General features: G+C 42.4%; 1 protein-coding gene across 1 annotated transcript in view; it reads right to left on the bottom strand.

Moving 5' to 3' along the window:
* trabd2b (TraB domain containing 2B) overlaps positions 1-23,709 on the bottom strand; it is a 509,080-nt gene extending 485,371 nt beyond the window's left edge. The window contains exons 1-2 of the mRNA XM_068037170.1: positions 23,185-23,709; positions 22,153-22,713 (exon numbers count right to left, since the gene is read on the bottom strand). Of these exons, the coding sequence (XP_067893271.1) occupies positions 22,153-22,713; positions 23,185-23,307 (684 nt within the window). The 5' untranslated portion in view covers positions 23,308-23,709. The remainder of the gene's footprint in view (positions 1-22,152; positions 22,714-23,184) is intronic.
* Positions 23,710-23,947: the final 238 nt, after the last annotated feature.

Here is a 23,947-nt window from a genome sequence, read left to right as displayed (position 1 = left end):
GTTGTTCCCAGACATGGGTGAACAAGTAGGCATTCCGCTGGGAATGCATCATGGCTTGGGAGAATGAACAGAGGCCATGCACAGCAGGGCAAGCTGCTGGAAGAGGAAGGAGGTGGAGAGGGAGAAGGTGGAGGGGAGAAGGTCACACTCCCCTAGAATATTCAAGGAGCAATTCTCCTACCTGAAACTCAGCGAGGAACAGTATGTGTAACATCTGCACTTCAGTAAAGGTGTCCTAATTGAAATCTGCCACTTGCTGCAGCCATAACTACAATCTCTAATCAGGAAAAAGACCAGATTACCAGTGGCTGCGAAGGTGACCATAAGATGTGGGTGTGTGGCTTGCAGCACTTCTAAGTGTGTGAGGATGTGTTGAAGCAAGAATGTTAGTTATGAGGCCTGATTGATAAAAATTGTTGGTAGGTGAGTGGTGGGGGTGTGGTGATTTGAGCAGTAGCTGAGGCTATTGGTGCAGTTGGTAAGATAGGGCATTTGAAGATGCATTCACTGACCTTAATCACATGCGTGAGTTCATTGAACTTCTTGTGACACTACATCTAGGTCCTCGGGGCTTGACTCCTGGCATTGACCTCCATGGCTATCTGCTCCCAATGCCTTTTGACAGTGGGCTGGAATTTATACTTCTGCCGCCGCTTACAATGGCGGTCCACCCGTGCGGGACGCACGTCGTGGAGCCGCCGCAATATTAAGCACGGCGGCTCATTTAAATAGCCGGGGCAGACAACCTAGCCCGTTGACGTGGAGGGGGCGGACAGTCCATCCCCGGCAATGGTGTCAGCCGCCTTTGTGCAGACGCTGACTCCATTTTCAAAGGGCTTCGAGCCCTACATTTCAATTTAAATATTTAAAGACAGAGTGATCTGAAAAAATTAAATAAAGTGATCTTGTCCCTCTCCCACACCACCCCTCCCAAATAACCATAGATTTAATTACCTGCCATCTCCTCAGCTAAACACTTGCCTTGTGCACCTGACCTTCCCCACCCCCCCCCAGCAAAGTGCATCAACTTTACACTTTACTCCTTCCCACCCACCATCCCCTACACCAATGAGATGCCTGTGACCCCGCTCTTCCCCACGCCTGCACAGTGAAACTTACCTGCTTCCCACTCCCCACCAGTATTCCACCCGAGGATCCGAAGGCGCGGGAGTGCCGGCCACCAGCACCAATATCGCACCGGGACTGATGGTGGGAGTGAGAAGGTAATTTATTCATTTATTAAATTAATTTACATATTTAAATTGGGCTCCCTTTGCCGAGCGGCAGGGGGTGGGGGCTGCTGCCACGAGGCCTCGCGGCCCGCTGGCAATATCGGGTCGGGCCTTCCCAGCGTCGAGATCTGCGGCGGGCCTCTCCCGGAGGCATTTTCCGTCCCCCTACCACAACCCCCGACCTTGGGGGTCTGTAAAATTCACCCCAGTGTGTCTGGAGGGCCTCCTTACCCTCTGTGAATTTAGGACATATCTCCTCCAATCCACCTCCTCCACCAAAATCTCCGAAAAACCTTGGAGTCTGTTCTCTCCTCTGTTGTGCTCTTCACTCTTTCCCAGGTCAGATTCTCTTCAACTATAACTCCCAGTACCTGCTGCAGCCACAATACACCTTCTTTTTAAGAGGTGCAGGCTAGCTTTATGTGATGCTAACCACTCACAATATTGGCCCCGTGATGATGCATCCTGCCAATGAGCAGCTTGGTTGTGGTGGCTGGATGCAGAAATCATAGAAATGAGCGGGCAGTGTGAAGTTGGCATGTTGCCTACATTGCAATCAACAGGCGCCGGTTAATCACGCATTACAATCCCTGCACCCATTTTTGGTTTCTATCCATTTAACCCCTGTTGCCATTTGTTGGGATAGTTCCATAGCACTCTCTGGCTTCTTGACCAAATAGTTGTTTTACATTTGAACACGAGCCCAATACCAGGCTCATCCAACACCCAATAATGAACTAGCAATTGGGAGGAGGAACTGTGCTGGATTTTCTTCCTGACCTAATCCAGAAGCACGGAGAATAAATTTTAGAATCGCTACTGTAATTCAGTCCCTACCAGGGATCAGGCCTGGCATCTTCCAGGTGTCTATGTCTCAACACTATACACACTGGGCTGACATTTTATAGCTCAAAAAGCTTCAAAGAGCTTCAAAAAGTGTGCTGCACATGCACGCAGCGGCTCATTAGCATGGAGGGGGCAGACCGCCCGCCCCTGATGATGTAGAGGGGGTGGGCGATCTTTCCCTGGCAATGGCATCTGGCGCCACTGCGCAGGCGGCGGCACCGGCGCCATTTTAAAGGGCTTCAAGCCCTTCAGGGCAATTTAAATGTTTAAAGTGACAGGTTTTTCAAAAAATTTAAATGAAATTTTATTCACACTTCCAATCCCCCCTCCCACCCCACCCCCACCCCAATGAATAATCCGTTTATTATTTGTCCTCTCCCCCCCCAAAAAAGTAAGTTTTCAATCAGGGTCTTTCCCCCCCGAACTTTCTTTCCTTTGAACGTCGACCCTTTCCCACCGGCCCCTCAACCAATCGCGCTTGTTTTTGCCCTGGAAAATTCACTCCTCCCCCCTCCCCACCAGTGTCGTGCCTCGGATCTCTGAATGGAGATCTGAAAACACGGGAGTTCCGGCCACCAGCAGGAATATCGGCGTGGGACAGCTGTTGGGGCAAGGTAAGTGTTAATGCAATTAATTAAAATTTATCTAAATGAAGGCTTTGCCGCTGAGCGGTGGGGGGGCCGCTCCGAGGCCTCGCCACCGCCGGTAAAATAGGACGGGGTTTTCCCGGCGTCAAGGTCCATGGTGGGCCTCTCCCAGAAGTATTTTCGCACACACCCACCCCACCCCCACCCCACCACAACCCCCGACGTCTGGTAAAATTTAGCCCACTATATTTACTCATGAGTCATCAGGGTGTTAATTCAATTTCCCCCTATTGAAAAATTGTCCATCTTCTCAACATCTCGATTGGTAAAACACTCAGCACAGCCAAAGACTGGTGAGCTGAACTCTGTGCATATGTCCAAAGTGCACATGGGAAGCCTATCTACCCTTCCCTAGCAATGACGCAAGTAGACAGTGTAACTGCAGCTCAACAGTCACAATGCTGCACAAATACTGTCACTCCTGCAGGATCAGGTGCAGTGTAAAAATAAAAGCTTCTCAATGAGTTATCAACTTTACCACTACTTCCCACTGTACATGCTCTGCACTTACAGTAAAGTGATATCATTGTACAATCATTTAATGACAGGTAAGTGCATTATACCACTAACTGGCAAGGTTTACAGTTTTCATATTTAGAACTTAAATGAGAATTCCACATGTTTGAGTAAGAGATAAGCTAAAGATGTAGCACAAAAAATGTGACAGCAAACACCATTTTAAAAGGTTTCACCTCCATTCATTACAAATTACTAACACATGTTTCACAAGGTTCCTGGACCTTTTTAATCCTTTATAGCTCTGCACGAAACAGCTTTGCTACACCCTTCTCAATTATAGTGATTTAGTAACTTTATTGCAATGAACATACATTTATGAAAACATTGCAACTTGCTATCAAACAATTGCTGTTTATAATGGAGCAATCCAGCTCTGTTAAACAGTTAAGTGCTAGTTTACAACAGACACTTAAAATGACGTGTTACTAACTTAGCAAATCAGTATACAAGAAATTCCAAAGACTAGAAAGTACATTTTATGAAAACACGGATGTGCCTTTCTGTTAAAATCATGCTGCCAGGTCACTGAACCCTAAAGGATTACAGTGATTGTAACAATGTGCTCTTGCATTGTAATTTTTGGGAACCTTTTTTCTGGTAATAGACTATATCCTGCTGCCAGCCTATATAGAGTATAGCTAAGCTCAGGCAATTAGATGCGGGGTTTCCAATATCTAATAAATGTCAAAAGAGAGCACATAAAAAACATTTTTTTAATCAGGCAAGCGAAAACCAGAGCATCTGGAAGTTCTTTCAATGGAGAGACACATTCCATTTTTTTTAAAAGCATCAGAATGGCAGATCCAATATTAAAAAATGCTTAAAAATCAACAATTAGCACAATAAGATTGTCAAAATAAATTTCCAGTCAAATTATGAAAGAAAACAGCTTATTGTTGAGAAAGCTTCTTAAAATGACTATATATCCATTAAGAGGTAAAGTAACTTTATTATCCAATAATACATTTGCCAGCATTACGTTTTTAGAATAGTTGGGAGAAATAGATTAAGTGCAGCTTGTACTAGCTGCAGATGGGGCGGCCTCAGATATTGCTCTTCAATTTTATTTCTAGAAATGAGTCAAGCTAATGATAATCTCTCCGCTTTTAACTTAAAAGAACTGTACAGCCAATTGCGATACTAAAGGCTTCAAGAGCAGGAGCAATATTAGGCTCCTAATACCTTACTCTTAAAAAGCACCTTATGCAAATACAAAAGCATAACTTTGCCCTTGTTCAAATTGTTGTGGCAATAAGACATGATTGCTCTCAGTCCTGGACCTAGAAGAGCTGAGGTGCAGAATCAGTCCCATATTTAGAACTGCAAAAGGATGAAATCACAAGGAATCATAACTGTTATTATAACATTTATACTCTGTGGAGTCAGTCACAGGTGGGGTCAAGCAAAATCAGAATTACCAGAAGCCCTAGCATAGTATTTGTTCACAGTTGACTTAAAACTATTTGTCAACTCCAAATTACCACAGTAAGCCGCTGAAAAAGTTCACAACCAGCTTCACTCATATTGTATGGAAATCTTGACCAAAGCATAACTTTTTAACACAAAATCTTCATTCAAATATAATACTGTGCAACTATCGCACTACACTAAAATCTGTCTTTTTCTAACTAATATTATTTAAATACTGTCATTAAGTGTCTAAAATAACTTGGTTAATGGCAATGTTAAGGTAATACAAATTGGAAAATCAAGACTTAAATCTAGCTGAACTTTCAGGTAGAAAAAGCAGCAGGCAGTAGAAATCTTAGTTATTTTTGGGAGACTTTCTCATGGTTTATTTTTCTCCAATTCAGTTCTTTCCTTCCGATTCTTGCTACCATCTGCAATTTAATTCTCTTCTGTCAGACTCCTGTCCACTTTTTGTAATTTGCCTCCACATTCATCTTTAACTCTAGTCTCATTTCGTTACCATTCTCCTCCAACGTGCTACTGACAAGTGCATTCCAGTTCTGAACCTCCAATGGGCCAAGCAATTTCCAATTCATTGGCACTGTACAGAATTGCTAATCAAAGTGCAATGGGCAATATTATCTAGACTGGATGTATTGCTTTATACTTGCATCTTCATTTTTGCTAAAATTAGCTAACAAAGAAAAATATACCCTAAAGTTTCCAAATGAAACACAAAATTTTCCCCACTTTTTAAAAAAATATTGAAGTAAATATGTCTAGTTAATCCATTACAATTTTTTTTCTTACAAAGAGCAGCACGGTATAGAACTTGAACCTGTTTTGTATAAAATAGTTTCTTGCTCAGTGTTTGCTGTAGATTCTATTTAGACAGAATTGTAGAATGAAGGATGGGTTGTGGCACAGACATCAGAATTTTCTATTTTTAACTGTAGTTTATAAAAATCTTGATCCAACCATAAAATTTACTGGCAAACTAGTCATATGTTAACGAGTATTCAGCTGCATCAGTCTGTTATTACCAATGCCAATGCCCATCTCTGCACCCAAGCTAAGCCCTAGTCCTAAGCAGCCTTGAGTTGACAAGCCTCCTTCAGTCTTAATAGCATACATGAATTGAATACAGCTCTGAGTTGGTTTGCATGATCCAAAATGCCTCTTTAATAGCTGCATTGTTTTCAATTTTTTTTAAGGTTTACATTTTCTCCCCTTCCAGGCACCAATTCATGCCACGGTATAATTACACAAATGTCAGCCATTCTTCATGTGTAAGTCAAGACAGTGAGTATTGAACCATGAGGAACGAGCCACATCCTGTTCACACTCAACATCCACGCATTCACTGCCCAGTAGAAGTCACTTGATGGGGATCAAGAACATAAATCTTTGGCTTTTTTTCCCCCCCTCTCTATACCAGGTGCATGCAGATCAACTATAGCACCCCTATTGTCACCATAGCTGGGAGCAGCAAACTCAGCACAGATCATGCATCGATGATGGGACCCACTTGGTCTGGGTGGTTCCGTTTCAAACTGGGTAGCAGATGTTTCAACTGAGTTATTGGGAGAGCAATTCAGCATTATTGGCAGTTACCAGGTGCGGCCAGCTGGCTTGATCAACCACAACCAGTATACTACCTGCATGAGTTCCAGTTTCCTTTGTTTTTCAGCAAGGCACAAGCTACAATTATGTTCAAATGATAGGAACCTTATTTTATTTGTCTGTGAGAATTTTGAGGTATGATTGAACATTTCTTTTTAAATTACAGATGACAGATCAGCATCACATAAACCTATGTTGATTAGACACAGAATCAAAGTAAATAGGTTGCTCGGTATGTCTACAGATCTTAGTACATACTGGTAGGGAAAATATTTGACAGCAACAAGACAGAGCTTGAGCACTTCCTTGTGCAGACAGAAACCAGACTTGTCCTCCATTGAATGAGAAATTAATATAGCGATTGTATATAAAAGTGGGGGTCTCAATTGAAATGCTCAAAAGTACTGTACATCAAGCAATGTAAGGTTTTCCATAATTCTACTGTACTCGGACTTGAGTAAAACCAGTAATTTAAGAATGCCATGTCAACATGTGCTCAGTGTTCATTATTTCAAAAATGTTAGACAGGAGGTCATGACCAGTAGTCCAGTACAACAAATGATATCCACAGGTAAGGCCAGTCAGATCTCTCGTGAGTGAGAGCCATGATTGAATTATGCTGAACAATAAGGGCTTCATCAGGATTCATCTTTGGGCACTGGCAGAGATAACTTCTTCAGCAGAAATTTGTGTTTTGAAAACACAGGTGTGAAAACAATACCCCACCAGTGGCAGACCATACCAATGGTGCAGTTATTCAATATGCTGTCTATTAGACAGTCCTCCTTTAGTAAGTTCTAAGTGTAAACAGGAAGCATGAAAATGAAACCTCAACAGACACAATACTGTTCAGGGAGGCTGATGGAATTCACAGCTAGATTGCCCCTCTCTGCTCATTTCAAACATTTTGTAAAATATTGAGATTGGCGGGCTGTATTTTCCTTACTGTAGGTAAAGCCAAGTACTGGATTAATGTTGATTTTGGCATCTCTCCATTCAAAACCTGTTGTAGAATATTACGGCAATAACATTGTGGGCACCAGCAGCTCTTTGGTCTCCAAGTGGCATTTACAACAGTGGCAGGGCTGGGCTTGTACAAGTACTTAGAGCAGTGAATTGCTCAAGGGCTGCTAATTGCCGCCACTTCTGCTTAGAGTTTGTGTAAGACCCATCTCTATAGCGTTATTTTGCTTTCCCCAGTAGGAAAAAAGAAAATCTTGATCATCAGCAGAACTTTAACCCGCAGGCACATGAGCTGTGAAATCAGAAAATCTGGAAGATAAAATTGTTCAGTGACCTCAGACTGAGGCCCTACTTACATATTTTTGCGGTTCCATTAGCTCGATCTGCGACAGAGCAGTGAAATCAGTTAATGTCCTGGCTAATAATACATGATCAACAACACTACCAAAAACTGGCTACCTGGCCATTTATCTCATTGATGTTTGTGCAATCTTGCAGTGTATAAAATGGCTGCTGTGTTTTCTGACATCACAATTAACACATCAAAGCAATTCATTGTATGAAGCACTTTGGAATGTTTCCGAGAGATGTGATAAGGTGCTTACATAAATGCAGTTCTGTTTCTGTCTTTCAGCTCTGTTCACTGATCTTGTGGTTTTAATGATTGAAAACAGCTGATCAGCTAATCAGTTCGTTTCAATAGTAAAATGTGAATAACGGTATATAGGCTATTAAGAGTTTGTTGTAACTTTGAAAGCACAAACTATTTTGGCAGTGTTTTCTACCTGCTGCTTTGTATCCTGTTTCAGACCACTTCTTCTTCTCTGTGATTTCTAATATGTGGTTGGCTAAAAGCCCTTTTCCTTACAATGATCATAAATGTGATTGTTGGTCTAATGATAACTGAAGAATATCAGCTGCCTCTAGGCATTTAAAACAGAGACCACAAAATACTTAATGCATCAATTTGTTTTAAAGGACTCGAGCATAATACTTCACCACAATACATTATGCCAGGCAAAGCCCATTTTGCTTTAGAAAGTCCTGGACTGGTTGGTTTTAAGACACAAAAATCATACATCATAGGACAAAAACACGTATCCACAACAATGTCTGTCCTCTCCTCATTTAATATCCTGGTACTAGTGTTGTTTAATATTTTGTCGTCAGTTAATGTCTCCCATACAAAAAAGACCCACACTATCCTCCATATTTTACTTAATATTTGAGTCATCACGAAAATACATTGTATATAATCTGTAGTGTGCCAAATTAGGTAAAGTAGGACATATCCTCTTTTTGGCATCACAAGATATTAATAACAGCACATGGATTTCATCACACATCAAGGATGTAAAGCATGCATCAAAAAATAGCACCTAAAATACTCTGCAAACAACAGTATAAATCAAAACCATAGATCATGAGAGGAAGTTCAAGGCTGAAATCTAATCTGGAGGGTCAAATGATGGTTATAAACTTTGGAACGTCCTGCAAGGTTCTTCATTAAGTTACAAATCATACTCCCAAGGTATCTAATATTTGCCACATATATTAATTGAAATGGTGTTCATCACAAAAAAAGTTTGCACAAAGATTTTAAGGAATCAGCAACAAATATATGGGATGCCTGTAATATAACACTCCCAGCCAGTATTCCTCAGGATTCATTTAGTACATGAGGTTACATTTTCTTTCATATGTGGTTTCAGTTAGTCACAGATATGAGAAAGCAAGATGCACTAAAAATGTTTAAAAGTTAATTATAGAATATATTACCATTTCTCTTAAATGCTGCACGTATTTGTCTGACTCTTTTATAGGTCAAATTTCTTTATGAAATGTGTTAGTTGGATAAGAAATGTCTATATATTTTTGCCAATAGCCCTCAGGTGTTCATGGCAACAGCTCTATCAGACTGGAACATTTTGTAGCCAAACCGCAGGAGCTAATAAAAAAAAATTCAAAGAACCCTCAAACTTCATTCAGGAAGCTGGCAAGAATCAGTCTTCCTGTCAGGCTGTTAAAGCCACAAACTAACCCATGAGCCCAAACAGGCACACCCACTCGCAGAATTGGGTACAGTTTACTAATCGTTCTTTTTAAATTAAATTGGAGCTTTACTTCTCATTTATTTGAATGATGCCACAGGGGACCACTGGTTGGAGTTAATGTGAATCTCCACACTAAAACCACATCAGACACTACATGCAGCATGACACGGCAGGTTAGTGAATTTTCTGACTGTCAGAGTGAAAAACACTCACACGTGGCTTTAATTTGCAAAGTGTTTACTGAGTGCGAGGATGCCTACCTGCAAACAAATCCTTAACAAGGGCCTGTGAAATAGAAAATGTAATGTTACATTTCTGAACTAAAAGAACACCAGTCATTTGGACCAATTCTGGAATCAAACCGGAAGAGAAGTTTACATTCCTTGGATCAGTCATGGTTCTGGAACTTCCTCCTTCATTCCCAATCAGCTGCAAGTGTTCTTAACAGAAGAATTTCGGGACTCGGAAAAGATTCATCGCATTCAAAAGATTAACACCACCTACCTACTTTATCCCTCAATTCCTCTCTTGCCAGAAATACATGTGATTGTCTCTTCAACATAATTATCGTGCCACCCTCCTTCATCAAAAGTTACTGTGCTGTTATTTTTTTCGAGAAAAATCAACAACTGTCTACTGGCATTAATTTCAGTAATTCAAAAGAAACCAAATGGCCACAAAATTGTATGTAGTGTTAGTAACACTAACACAGGATGCACAGCATGACTTAAATGTAAAATTAAATTATAATATTGATCCTATCACAATCTGAGATCCCACTGAGATTTCCAGCGCATTGAAAAAGTTTACTGAAAAGCAATGCAGCGGGATGCACCAGAGGATATGCTGCAAAAGGGTTTGGAGGACTCTGTAAAGCACCTTGGGGCACTTTTCAATATTAAAGGCACTATATAAATGTAAGATATTGCTGTTGAAATGTTGGGCTACAATTGTGACAAAACGTACCTCATCAATAAAATAATATTCATTGGATAGGAACAAATGCAATGGATGAATCGCGATGGCAACGAGGCAGACTTGTTCCTATAAAGGGAGATCACGAACTAGTCAGTGTCTCTGGATTAAGGAGAAAAAGAAAAATTGGTCAGCGTTCCCACTTCTGTATATTGGGTGAAGAAGGATTGGACACACGGATAAGGTTTCCATGCTCATAAGAAATTAGCCAATGCTGACTCAGCAGTGCCATATGTGAAGAATGGGCAAAGGGTCAGGTTCTAAAGAGCTATTAATACTTATGTAGTCATATTGTTTTATGATTTCTACTCTTTTAACTGAAATGCCTTTAAGCACTGTATTTGTGCACATTTAATTATGTGCTTGCAGCCCAAGAATTTCTGGTTCCAAGTTGCTCATCATTTCTGTTTTAATAAAATGCAATGAAAACCAACAATTTATTTGTTGCAATAGAAATTACACTGACAAAGCTCTATTCTCAAGTGGTGTCCTCAGTAGCCTAAACAAAAGAAACTGCAGGGTTTCAACTTTTTTTTCTCCTTTTCTGATCAACTCTTAGCAGGAAACAATAAAGTTCCCTCCTCATCAAACATTATACACAAAATGGAGCTTCTTGATATTAACGTACCAGCCAAACAAGTCATGAAGAATCCAGACAGAATGTCAAGAACATAAGATTACTCTATATTCAGATAATATACTATCATGCACATTCAACCCACTGGCATTCCCAGGTAATAGGAATGGTATCAAGCAGTATGGCTCATGGCCTGGACCCAAGATTGTGAGGGTTGGCACTTTGTTCACTCCTCCCTCCTTCCAAGCATTAAAGCTTGGCATAGTGTAAGTGATCTTATAAAGATGTAGAGATTTTTGTTGTTCCTTCCTCGTTCCATTTGAACTAACTGCTATTGGATCCCTGCAGCTCAGCCCCTGGCTCTGCAGGGAGGGAGATTAAATAATTGCCAGAACCAAAGGATTGTAATACCTTTCCTAAAACTAGAGGAGGGATGTGTTAGATTGTGTGACTCGTCACAAGGTCAATTTTACCTTAAAGGTTGTGATTTTTATAGAAACTTCCAATTTTGTCACTTTATAACAACTCCAGGAACCACATAAAACGGTCCTTCAAACCTGGATTGTCTTCTTTGGTACTGCAAAAACATTCCTAACATAGGCAAGAGTAGAACAGCCCCCTTCCCAAGGACATGCAGCACCCAAGAATTAGGGGCAGCTGTGATTCTGTGTCTTCATTCCCCCATTCTTTTCTTCATCGTCTTGACCTAATTCCTGCTTCCTGTGCCAAGTGTATTATGGCTGTTCTTAATTACATTATTCATTTCTGGTGTACCACAAACTTCATACTAAATTTATGCCCATAGTGTTAGAAATCTGATGCAAAAGAAGTAGTGCACAGCAAGCCACACAGCGATTCAACTGTCTCCACCCAAACCAGGAGCTGGAGAAGAGCCCAGTCTAACAGCAGCAGTCAACATGACATCACAGCATGCACTGCAACCATCAGTGGTGGAACAGTCAGAGTCCTCTTCTGAAACCTATCCTCCTGTGAACAGGTATTGTGTGTGCACAGAAAAGCGGTCAGACTTTGTATCTTGACCCTCTCCATATATCAGACAGTATGTGATTTAGTCTGTTAAAATATTTGCAATTCAGCTCTGTGGTCTGACAATTTAGAAATCAGGAAATCAGTATCTCTGATGAAGCAGTTTGTCGACACAGCCTGTGAGACTAAATTTTGCTGAGATCAGACTCTTTTATGTCTGCATCAGACATCATGGTATTGAGCAGTGACAAATTACTGCTGTGTATTCTAGTCAGTGCTGAATTCTAAAATTATTAAAATAAAAGCAGAAAATGCTGGTAATACTCAGCAGGTCAGGCAGTATCTGTGGAGAGAGAAATCGAATTAACCTTTCAGATCAATCACCTTTCATCAGAACTGGAAAACATTAGACATGTAATAGGTTTTAAGCAAACGAAAGGGGGGAGGATGGAAAAAAGAACAAAAGGGAAGATCTGTGATAGGGTGGAAGACAGGAGAGATTAAATGACGAAAGATTTCATGGTGGAAGGCCAAAGGAAGTGATAATGGGGAATAAGAAACAAAAGATGTGTCTACAGGAGGTGTGAATGGCAGAATAATGAACAGCTGCCATCTAAATATATTAACTATTCTGCATCAGTATCTTGAACTGAAGGGCAGTAATCCAAATGGCAGCCTTGTTCACAAAACCCAGCGCTGACAATTGCTTAAGTAGCTTTCTGACAACCTCTGCACCCAAATGCACTATGGTTGCAGAAACTTCAGATTAGGTTTTACCTGTTTTTTTTTATTGTTAATTTTCAAAGTGTTCTTCCTTTCTTGAAGGCAGTTGCTGAGTTCTGGTTCCAAAGTCACTGGGCACTCTCTGGTATTTCAGCAAAGGCCAGATCTTTAGCTGAGAGCCAAGGCTAGTGCCTGCAGAATGCCTGCAGAACTGAAGTGCACCAATGGCAGACCTTGATCTTGTCCTCACCCATACACATACACCTTCCAATAGAAGTCACTGGGGGTTGTTTGTTTTTGTATCTTCACAGTCTTTCCCTTGGAGAATAGTGTGGAATCTTGGAAGGTTTTGTTGGCTGATTAACAATCTGATAGACCGCTTTGTGAACATTCCTTCCGTGGCCATCAAGTCTTGGAACAGGATTTGAAACTAGAGTCTCTGGCTCAGCGGCAAAAGTGCTACGAACTGGGTCACAAGACGCCCACTGGCAGTGGGGTGAAATTGGATTTGGGCAGGGGCAAAAAAACAGGTGGAATCGAGTTTGTTGCCCATTTTATGTTATGCCTGATATTCACTTTTATTGAGTGTGAATATTGGGCGGGGTGTATAATGGGTAATTGATGTTATGCCACCTGTTTGTATCCCTGCTCATGTCCAATTTCACCCCAATTGAGTTGCAATCAGTGCTGGAATTCTCCCCTCCCGAGCCCAGAGCTGAAGCCAACTGAAGCAGCCTAATACAGACCAGAAAAGTCACTGCCAGCCGGGATTAAGCCTTGAATCTTTCCAGAATGTATAGCTTAATTTTTACAGTGCATTTAGCAGCTGAATCACTCATTTGTTTGCATTCCTTCTACCCATCTAACATGACTTACATGCTAAAAATAAAGAAGTCAGCAGTGTTGTAAATGCAAAGTATTCATCAAAGCCTTCCCATTATCTCAGTGGATAAGTTCCACATTGAGCTGTATTTATATTATATTTGTATTTTCTCTTTACAGATGCTGACTGATCTGATGTCCATTACTGCCATTGTTATTGAGAAGTGCTATATTGTAAGCTACTACCATCTTGATAAAATAGAAGGGCGTGATGCTGCAAATAAAGATAAGTCACCACATTAACAATCTGTTGTTGCATTATAATTTGGCATTTTCACCAGAGTAGAGAGAAAGTGTGTATACCTAAAAAGTAAAGTCTAAATCAGGGGAAATGATCACTGACCAACGCAAGCAAATGGACCGCTGGGTGCAGCACTACCTAGAACTGTACTCCAGGGAAAATGTTGTCACTGATACCGCCCTCAATGCAGCCCAGTCTCTGCCAGTCATGGATGAGCTGGACAAACAGCCAACAGAATTGGAACTCAGTGATGCCATTGATTCTCTAGCCAGTGGAAAAGCCCCTGGAAAGGACAGCATTACCCCTGAAATAATCAAGAGTGCCAAGCCTCAGCACTCCATGAACTGCTTTGCCTGTGCTGGGATGAGGGAGCAGTACCACAGGACATGTGCGATGCCAAAATCATCACCCTCTATAAGAACAAGGGTGACCGCGGTGACTGCAACAACTACCGTGGAATCTCCCTGCTCAGTATAGCGGGGAAAGTCTTCGCTCAAGTTGTTTTAAACAGACTCCAGAAGCTGGCTGAGTGTGTCTACCCTGAGGCACAGTGCGGCTTTTGAGCAGAGAGATTCACCATTGACATGCTGTTCTCCCTTCGCCAGCTACAGGAGAAATGCCGTGAACAACCGACGCCCCTCTACGTTGCTTTCATAGATCTTACCAAAGCCTTTAACCTCAACAGCAGATGTGGTCTCTTCAGACTACTAGAAAAGATCGGATATCCACCAAAGCTACTAAGTATCATCACCTCATTCCATGACAATATGAAAGGCACAATCCAGCATAGTGGTGCCTCATCAGACCCCTTTCCAATCCTGAAACAGGGCTGTGTTCTCGCACCAACACTGTTTGTGAATTTCTTCTCCCTGCTGCTCTCACATGCATTCAAGTCTTCAGAAGAAGGAATTTTCCTCCACACAAGATCAGATGGGCAAGGTTGAACCTGCCCATCTTAGAGCAAAGACCAAAGTACGGAAAGTCCTCATCAGGGAACTCCTCTTTGCTGACGATGCTGCACTAACATCCCACACTGAAAAGTGGCTGCAGAGACTCATCAACAGGATTGCGGCTGCCTGCAACAAATTTGGCCTAACCACCAGCCTCAAGAAAACGAACATCATGGGACAGGACATCAGAAATGCTCCATCCATCAATATGGGCGACCACGCTCTGGAAGTGGTTCAAGAGTTCACCTACCTCAGCTCAACTATCACCAGCAACCTGACACTTGATGCAGAAATCAACAAGCGCATGGGAAAGGCGTCTGCTGCTATGTCCAGACTGGCCAAGAGGGTGTGGGAAAATGGCGCACTGACACGGAACACAAAAGTTTCAAGCCTGTGTCCTCAGTACCTTGCTCTTTGGCAGCGAGGCCTGGACAACCTATGTCAGCTAAGAGCGACGTCTCAACTCATTCCATCTTCGCTGCCTCCGGAGAATCCTTGGCATCAGGTGGCAGGAGCGTATCTCCAACGCAGAAGTCCTCGAGGCTGCCAACATCCCCAGCATATACACCCTACTGAGTCAGCGGCACTTGAGATGGCTTGGCCATGTGAGCCGCATGGAAGATGTCAGGATCCCCAAGGACACATTGTACAGCGAACTCGTCACTGGTATCAGACCCACCGGCCGTCCATGTCTCCGCTTTAAAGACATCTGCAAACGCGACATGAAGTCCTGTGACATTGACCACAAGTCGTGGGAGTCAGTTGCCAGTGATCGGCAGAGCTGGTGGGCAGCCAGAAAGGCGGGGCTAAAGAGTGGTGAGTCGAAGAAACTTAGCAGTTGTCAGGAAAAAAGACAGAAGTGCAAGGAGAGAGCCAACTGTGTAAAAGCCCTGACAACCAATTTTATCTGCTGCGCCTGTGGAAGAGTCTGTCACTCTAGAATTGGCCTTTAAAGCCACTCCAGGCGCTGCTTCACAAACCACTATCTACTTCTAGGCGCTTACCCAGTGTCTCTCGAGACAAGAAGGCCAAAGAAGAAGACATGACCCTACAACCAACTAATGTAGCAGTTGTACAGCTGAGCTTTCTCAACTTGGTTCCAAAAGTCCCCACTGCAGTGCTAATGCTCTAACTTCCAAAGGATACATTTCTTCATCAGTGACAATCCATACAAATTTCAATAGAAAGTGTCAGTACAAGCTTTTCAAATCAGCTCCTGATCAAAAGTAATTACAACAGAAACGCAGCTCTATCAGCAGCCAGCAATATTGCTAACAGGACAGGTAACATATTACCACCAAAGAGAAATTAACTGCAGTGACATATAGGGCAGCACACCAAGCCCAGGTTATAACCCCAACCCCATTCCATGCTTCTCCTCACCCTATGAAACATGGTACAGTCTGAGCAGTAAAATCACTAGGAATGTATCTTATTCAGTGTAAGATTTAAAGTAACATTGCTCAACATCATGCATTTAAAAAATATTGTGCTGAAAATTTGTTTTACATGGATAAACATGAAGCAGTTATAATCTAACTGCAACTTTGAGTATTTTCACTGAGATTGCAGGAACATCCTTAGAATTTTGGGATGCCCTGAAGATGTGACAAGCACCATATAAATGCAAGTTCTTTCTTTATGAATATTGGCAGGCAATTTGACATGGGGGAATGATCACATGAGGGAACAATTTTGTCCGTACAAGCACACTTTCCAGCAGGAGTCAGTAGATAGCAATCAGGAGCAGGATTTTTTCCCTCTTTAGTCATAGGATGTTATTGCTATCGTGGCACTGTCTTGGCTGAGATCAGCTAGCTCAGCAAAGCCCCAGCATTTCCAACACTCATGATTTGATAAAGTTTTATTGATTTGCATAATTGTTTTAATATGTACAATTCACTGAGGAGAGGTAAAGTGAGACAGAGTGAAGATCTCTCCCACTCTCCTTTCTATCTCACTAAACTATAAGTAATTATCCCTTCTACCCCAGTGAATTTTTCTCTTCCATTATATCTGTAAATTGCACGGATTAAAACAATGGCGCAAAATCAATAAATAGTGAATAAAATCATGAGGTGAGTATAATGCTACAGACCAAGTACCACACTTGGAAGCCCCCTAGCCTGCCCTCTGTGGCTCAGTGTGCACATATTAGACAATGCACTTGTCAATACAGCACTGATACATATCTGTGAAGCTCACTGGGTCATTTTTCTATGTCATAGGCACTAAATATATGCAAGTTATTGTCGGTGACAGATGTTTTAAAAAGTTACATTTTTTAAGTCCTCTTTTTCCAGGATACACTCTCTTTTAGAATAGTAATACACTTCTGCTTCACAGTTGCAAATGCCATATACATCGCACTAACTAAAGTGGCTATTCCCTCATAACCTTTTCATAAAAGTCTGTTTGTGTCCTTCCTATGTTCATCAATGTTCTTTGCACTGATATCAACACTGAGAACTCAATACTACAGAAAGCCGAAAAGAGTACAGAAAGGGGAAGGGTGAAATTAAAAAGGAAATTAGGAAAGCTAAGAGAGAGCGTGAAAGAATATTGGCAAGCAAAATCAAGGTGACCCCAAAGATGTTTTTTCAATACATTAAGAGTATGAGGATAATTAAGGAAAGAGTAGGGCCCATAAAAGACCAAAAAAGTAACCTATGTGTAGGGGCGGAAGATGTTGGTATTCTTCTGAATGAATACTTTGCACCTGTCTTCACAAAAGAGGGGGACAATGAAGACATTGTGGTTAAGGAAGAGGGCTGTGAAGTATTGGATGTGATATGCATAGGGAGAGAGGAAGTATTAATCGGATTAGCATCCTTGAAAGTTGATAAATCACCAGGGTCAGATGAAACGTACCTCAGGCTGTTAAAAGAAGCAAGAGAGGAAATAGCAGAAGGTCTGACCATCATTTTCCAGTCCTCACAGGCTATAGGTGTGGTACCTGAGGATTGGAGGACTGCTAACGCTGTACCTCTGTTTAAAAAGGGAGCGAGGGACAGACCGAATAATTACAGGCCAGTCAGTCTAACCTCAATAGAGGGCAAATTATTTGAATCAATTCTGAGAGACAGGATAAACTGTCACTTAGAAAGGCATGGATTAATCAAGGACAGTCAGCATGGATTTGTTAAGGGAAGATCTTGTCTGACCAACTTGATCAAATTTTCTGAAAAAATAATAAGGATGATAGATGAAGGTAGTGCAGTTGATGTGGTCTACATGTATTTTAGCAAGGCTTTTGATAAGGTCCCACATGGCAGATTGGTTAAAAAAAATAAAATCCCATGGGATCCAGGGAAATGCAGCAAGGTGGATACAAAATTGGCTTCGTGGCAGGAAACAAAGGGTAATTGTTGATGGAGTTTTTGCAACTGGAGGGCTGTTTCCAGTGGTGTTCCACAGGGCTCAGTACTGGGTTCCCTGATTTTTGTGGTATATATTAACTATTTGGACATAAATGTAGGGGGCATGATCAAGAAGTTTGCAGACGACACAAAAATTGGCCATGTGGTAGATAGAGAGGAGCAGAACTGTAGGCTACAGGAAGTTATTGATGCTCTGGTCAGATGGGTAGAAAAGTGGCAAATGGAATTCAACCCGGAGAAATGTGAGGTGATGCATGTGGGGAGGTCAAACAAGGCAAAGGAATACAAAATTAATGGGAAAATACTGAGAAGTGTAGACGGAGTGAGGGACCTTGGAGTAAATGTCCACAGATCCCTGAAGGTAGCAGGACAGGTCGATAAGATGATTAAGAAGGCATATGGAATCCTTTCCTTTATTAGACGAGGTATAGAGTATAAGAGCAGGGAGGTTATGCTGGTTAGGCCACAGCTTGAGCATTGTGTGCAGTTCTGGTCACCTCATTTCAGCAAGGATGTAATGACACTGGAGAGGGTACAGAGGAGATTTACGAGGATGTTGCCAGGACTGGAAAAATGCAGCTATGAGGAAAGATTGTATAGGCTGGGGTTGTTCTCCTTGGAACAGAGAAGACTAAGGGGAGATCTGATTGAAATGTACAAAATTTTGAGGGGCCTGGATTGACTGGAGATGAGGGCCTATTTACCTTAGAAGAGAGGTCAATGACTAGGGGGCATTGATTTAAACTGATTGGTAGATAGATTAGAGGGGAGATAAGGAAACAAATTTCACCCAGAGGGTGGTGGGGGTCTGGAACTCACTGCCTGAAAGGGTAGTTGAGGCAGAAACCCTCAACTCATTCAAAAGGAGTCCAGATATGCACCTCAAGTTAAAGGCCTGCGACCTGATCCAAACCCGACGGGACCTGACGACATGTGGCGGGTTCGGGTCGGGTTGGGCTGATCTTCCGGGTCCGGCTTTCAGTCTCAGGTCAGGTCGGGCTGGGTCCGGGTCAGACACACATAGCAAGAATTACAGGTAAGTGTTAAAAGTAAATAACTTACCTGAGCTGCGAGTCCGGGACGTCAAAGAAGGAAACTCGGAGTCTGCGCAGTGAGCGAGTGAGCGTCACTATGATGTCATCATGCTCATGCTGCAGCTTCCTGAAGATTGGGAGTCGGAAGGTAAGTAAAGGGACCATTCCGGTGGTCAGGTCGGGCTCAGATCGGGTTGAGTCGGGCTCGGGTCCAATGGGATTGAGTCGGGTGCGGGTCGGATTTTTTTACTGTGACTTGAGCAGGCCTTTACCTCAAGTGCTGTAATGTGTACGGGTACGGACCAAATGCTGGAAGGTGGGATTAGACTGGGTGGATCATTTTTTGACCAGCACAGACACGATGGGCCAAGTGGCCTCTTTCTGTGCCGTAAACTTTCTATGATTCTATGATTCGGTGCCTGATTCAACAGCAGGTGTTGCCATCAGTCTCTATATTGCTTCCTTCCTCTGTAAATGTACAGCCTCCTCTGACTACCTGCAAATCTTTTAGATTTACCTCCAGCCATTCACTGCTGATGCACTGCATGGCCTCATTAATCAACTATTAGCACATCATTATAAACAATGTGCCGCCTTCATCCTCCTCCTGTTTCTAAGACAATCACATCATTCTACATCCAGAACAGTGAACATTTCCTGCCTTTGCAAGAGGTCGAGTAGGAGAGCAAACAAACAGGAGAGTCATGTTGGAATTATCAGTTAAGGACAATGAGCAGCAAGTGAGAGCTGGGAAGATCCCATACAAGAATTACATCAGGTTTACAAGACACAGCCAATTTCTTTTACAAAAAGACAAATGAAATTACACAAAGACAGTCAATTAAAACTTTTTTAAAAAATCTAACAGATTTACAAGATAAAAGAGAACAAAACTAAATCCTTGTTTTATTCTTATTGAAAGGCACATCCATTAGGTCAATTCAGCTTCTGCAGACTAAGTGGAAATGAATTATTCCTTACATCACAAACCACATCAGGTCCCAGTCAAACACTAAGTGACAGTGTTCATTAGATTGCTACATTCACCTTGTACTTTGTGTAGATTATTTGTTTCCTTCCAGTTTATGTTTTATATGTCAACAGTTATTTGGCCAAACTGAACATAAAAACCCTACAACAGCCAGATCCTGATAAACAAGTACTGTCACTTTCCCCATGCCAGCATTTATTTAATAGATTCAAATGCAAGTTTTGTAACCATCTAATCAAACAGCCTCGTTGCATTCAATAATGGGACAGATTTTTACAGTCTTAAGGTGGCCGTACAGTCTACTGAATCATTTTCTTCAGCCAAAACATTGAATTATTCAATAGTTTGAATTGTGCAATTTAAACTAAACAGCATAGAAGACTTTCTGCAGGCAAAAAAGTTGAAATGAACAGATAATTCAAATAAAATGACTGAGTTCAAATTTCCAATTAATTTATTTCAAAAATTTAGAGACAGAAGTAATTTAGGTAACACCAAATATTGGTATTAAATATCAAGTTACTGTAAAAATCTTACTGTGTTAAGCATCACACATTGATAAGAGTGTCACTCGATTATCATTTCTCAGCAATAAAATGGGTAGAAAATAGCCCTTTAACCAGAAGAAGCAAGCACTATCAATCCAGAGGAAAATTTTGGGCTATCCTCCCGTTCCAGCCTGAACTCCCACGAGTGATTATCTCCCCCCTCCCCCCCCCCCCCCCACCATACCTTCCTGATAGTGTGGACTCCCTTGCTATGATATAACAGTCAAGCAGAAAGCAGCAGTACCCCTTAGCACCACACGCAAATAACTATGGATCGTTGGTTGGTCATGTATCATGGTTAAGTCCAATCTTGCCCTGACCCAATAGCCTCAAAAGGGCACTGTAACCAGTTGTAACACTCTTATCATTGCCCAGCATCCTGGGGGCTGAAGTTTGAATCTTCCTGATCTTTATTGCTCAGAGTTAGAGACTCGGAACCACACTCTTCATCACTTTCAGCTTTTATTTCAAAGTTTTTAAAGCGAATCAGCAACTACAAATAGCCAACAAAAAACAAGGACAATGTATGCACAGGTTGGCTCCCTGCCCTCCAAGACACGTACTTTGTGGATGTCGCAGTTTCAGGAATTAATGTCCTTTTTTAGCGGCCAAGGAGGGAATGGCCCGAATAATTCTGAACCGTAAAGTTACAACTATTGCAAGGTAATTAGGAGGTGTTGATAAGAAGTGTTTGCTGAACTGAAATCCTTCCTCTCAGATTAGAGCATTAATCTTCTCACCGGAATTCAGAACAGGCATTTTATGAAGCCTTGAAACGAATTCTCTCCAAGATCTAATCCATTCATCTAGCTTACTGTAATGCTACGAAATTGAAGGCAACACAGTTTCATGAGATTTTTCTGTTTATCTTTCCAGAAAGTTGAAGCTTTAAATGTAAAACTTAACTGGGTTGTGCTACCGAGGTCACATCTGATTAAAAACATTCTTTAACTATTTCATCCAAAGACCACTGGAAAGCAGCGAGCTTCCTTTTCAATTAATAGATAAACTATAATGGGTTAAATTGACCGTTTAGGGACGGTCCAACAAGAGACAATTTTGCCTTGGACTGAAAACCTGCCGTTTGTCCAACGATCACAACACCACTGGCTGACACCGAAATAAAGATTCATAATGTTCCAGTGCGTAAAACATTTCAAACAATGAAAAGTGTACAGGAGTGGGTTAAACCCTTGCGATTTCAGCTTTCTACACACGGAATATGAACAGCCCGGGACCGTGAAAGAAGTTAGTGGTGACCGCAACACTTTTTACAAATGGAATAATCCCTTAAACTTTTCTTCTTGCACCTCAACAGTTGGTGCTCGAGACCTTTTCACCCACAACACGTCTGAAATATCATAGCAAAGTATCATCTGCAAACTGCCCTGAAAACCAAATCGCAATGAAACCCCGTCAGTATCCCTCTCTTACTTAGATGAACATTAGACACACGTCGCACTTTTCTGCAGCCGTTAGTGCTGCATTTAGCAACAAGCCAAGTTTTAGTTTTGGAAAGTGATCATCTGCCCTTTCTCCCCCGCCCCCCCCCCCCCCCCCCCGGCCTTACCTGGGAGAAATTGAGCCCATTGAGTGGGTGGCACTGCTCCTCGACTCGCTCCACCGCCCCGGTCCTTTTCTTCATCCTCTCAGCCTCCTGAGCTAGATAGAGATCCAGCACCGGGACCCCTCTGGATCTGATGTCAGCCTCGGTCAGTGAGTTCACCATCAGCATCACCCACACCGGCCTTTTTCTCTCCCAATTGCCGGCGATGGCATTAAACAGGTAATCCGCGTACAGCCCCTTGCCCCTCTGGTCCGGGGTCATCCATAGAGGCATCATCACCTTTACATACTCCAGGTGCCTCTTCAGCCTCCTGTACAGGTCTCTGGGGAGCACATCCTGAAGGTTCTCCCCATGGGGCAACATCTGACAACTGGTCAGGGCTGAGATGGTGTAGGGGTCGGTCAGGTCCAGCTCGAAGTACACGCTGTTACTGTGCTGGAAAGCTCGTTTACAGTTATCGGCCACGAAATCCCAAACTCTGGTGTAAGGGACGTGGATGGTCCCAAATAAATAAGCGGGAGGCTCTCGTCGGATCGTCCAGAGGAATGAGTTCATTTCTCTTTGCTGCCATTCAGTGAGAAAATAAAAAAAAGAACCGAATTTAATGTCAACTCACATATTAGCAAACGCAACGAAAAAAGTTCAAATAAGTGTTTAAAATGAAAAAAGTACTTCGATATCCTGACAAACCACTCAAGGCACTGACAGTTTTTACATCTGTAAAGTAAAGCGGGAGAACAGACTACATGCTCCAGAATTACACATTTCAAACTAAAAAGTATTCACACAGAAAGGTGAGTTGTTCAGAGTGAGTGAGTTAACAGGGGTGCGGAGCAGTAACATCGATCCGACTTTAAATCGAATGGAGCTGCTGCCGGGGTGATGATATTCAGCATTTCCCCCAAACTTCAGTCAAAGTGTGTTCTGCAAATCTTCAGCAGGAAAGGGGTCTGTCTCGGAAAGATACTGGGGAACGAGGACTTGCAAAGCACAAGTTGGAGAAGTGACATGAAGCAACAAAACAAAGTAACTCACCGACTTGGGAAGTTCACATTGTCCCGTGTCTCGGAGATTATTCTCCTTGGAGGTTACGCTTTGTACAACTATACTCACAACAACCCACATCAGCCCGGCGTTAGCCTGCATCGTGCCTTCCATCCAACTTTTTTTTTTGTCTTTTAGAGATATGTATAGCGAGTCAAATCTGCGGAAAGTGCGGCGAGTGAGATCGCAAGATTTAGAAAGCTCCTTGATCTGGGATGATGCGATCACCGGATCGAAGCTGAACGCCACAAGCCGCCATGCTGCCCCAGGAGCATGGACGATTCTCCCCCAGAAAGTTTGCTTTTATTGAGTTGAGGTGATCGTGATGAGAAAGGAAAGGTTTTTTAAAGCATCTCCTCCGAGCCCTCCCCCCGCGATCGCACATGCGATGCTGGGCTCAGCTGCTACATTTGCTGCCTCTTATTTGAAGAAGCAGAGGAAGGCGGGTACTGCTCGGCATGTCAGCATGTCACTTCAGGGGCTAACACTCTGCTCTCACAACTTCGAACTGCACGGGAGGGGAGAAAAAAACTTTGGCAGGAGTTCTTCCCGCAGCAGCCCGAAGGTGGCGCCACACACGCGAACCATCAAACGGCAGCATCTGGTGTAGGTGAAAGGGCCCCTTCCCTTTCAAAGCTGCCCCTGTCCTTGTGCTTAAGTAGAAGTTTTCTGAAAAGTGGATTACATGTGTGCATCCTGATGTCACAATATTCCATTGAAACGGTTTCATAATACAACTATATGGTCGGAGGAA

Source organism: Heterodontus francisci, chromosome 8 (genome assembly GCF_036365525.1).
Source record: "Heterodontus francisci isolate sHetFra1 chromosome 8, sHetFra1.hap1, whole genome shotgun sequence".
NCBI lineage: Eukaryota > Metazoa > Chordata > Chondrichthyes > Heterodontiformes > Heterodontidae > Heterodontus > Heterodontus francisci.
The sequence above is the reverse complement of the archived record's forward strand: the minus strand, read 5'-3'. Positions and strand labels throughout refer to the sequence as shown.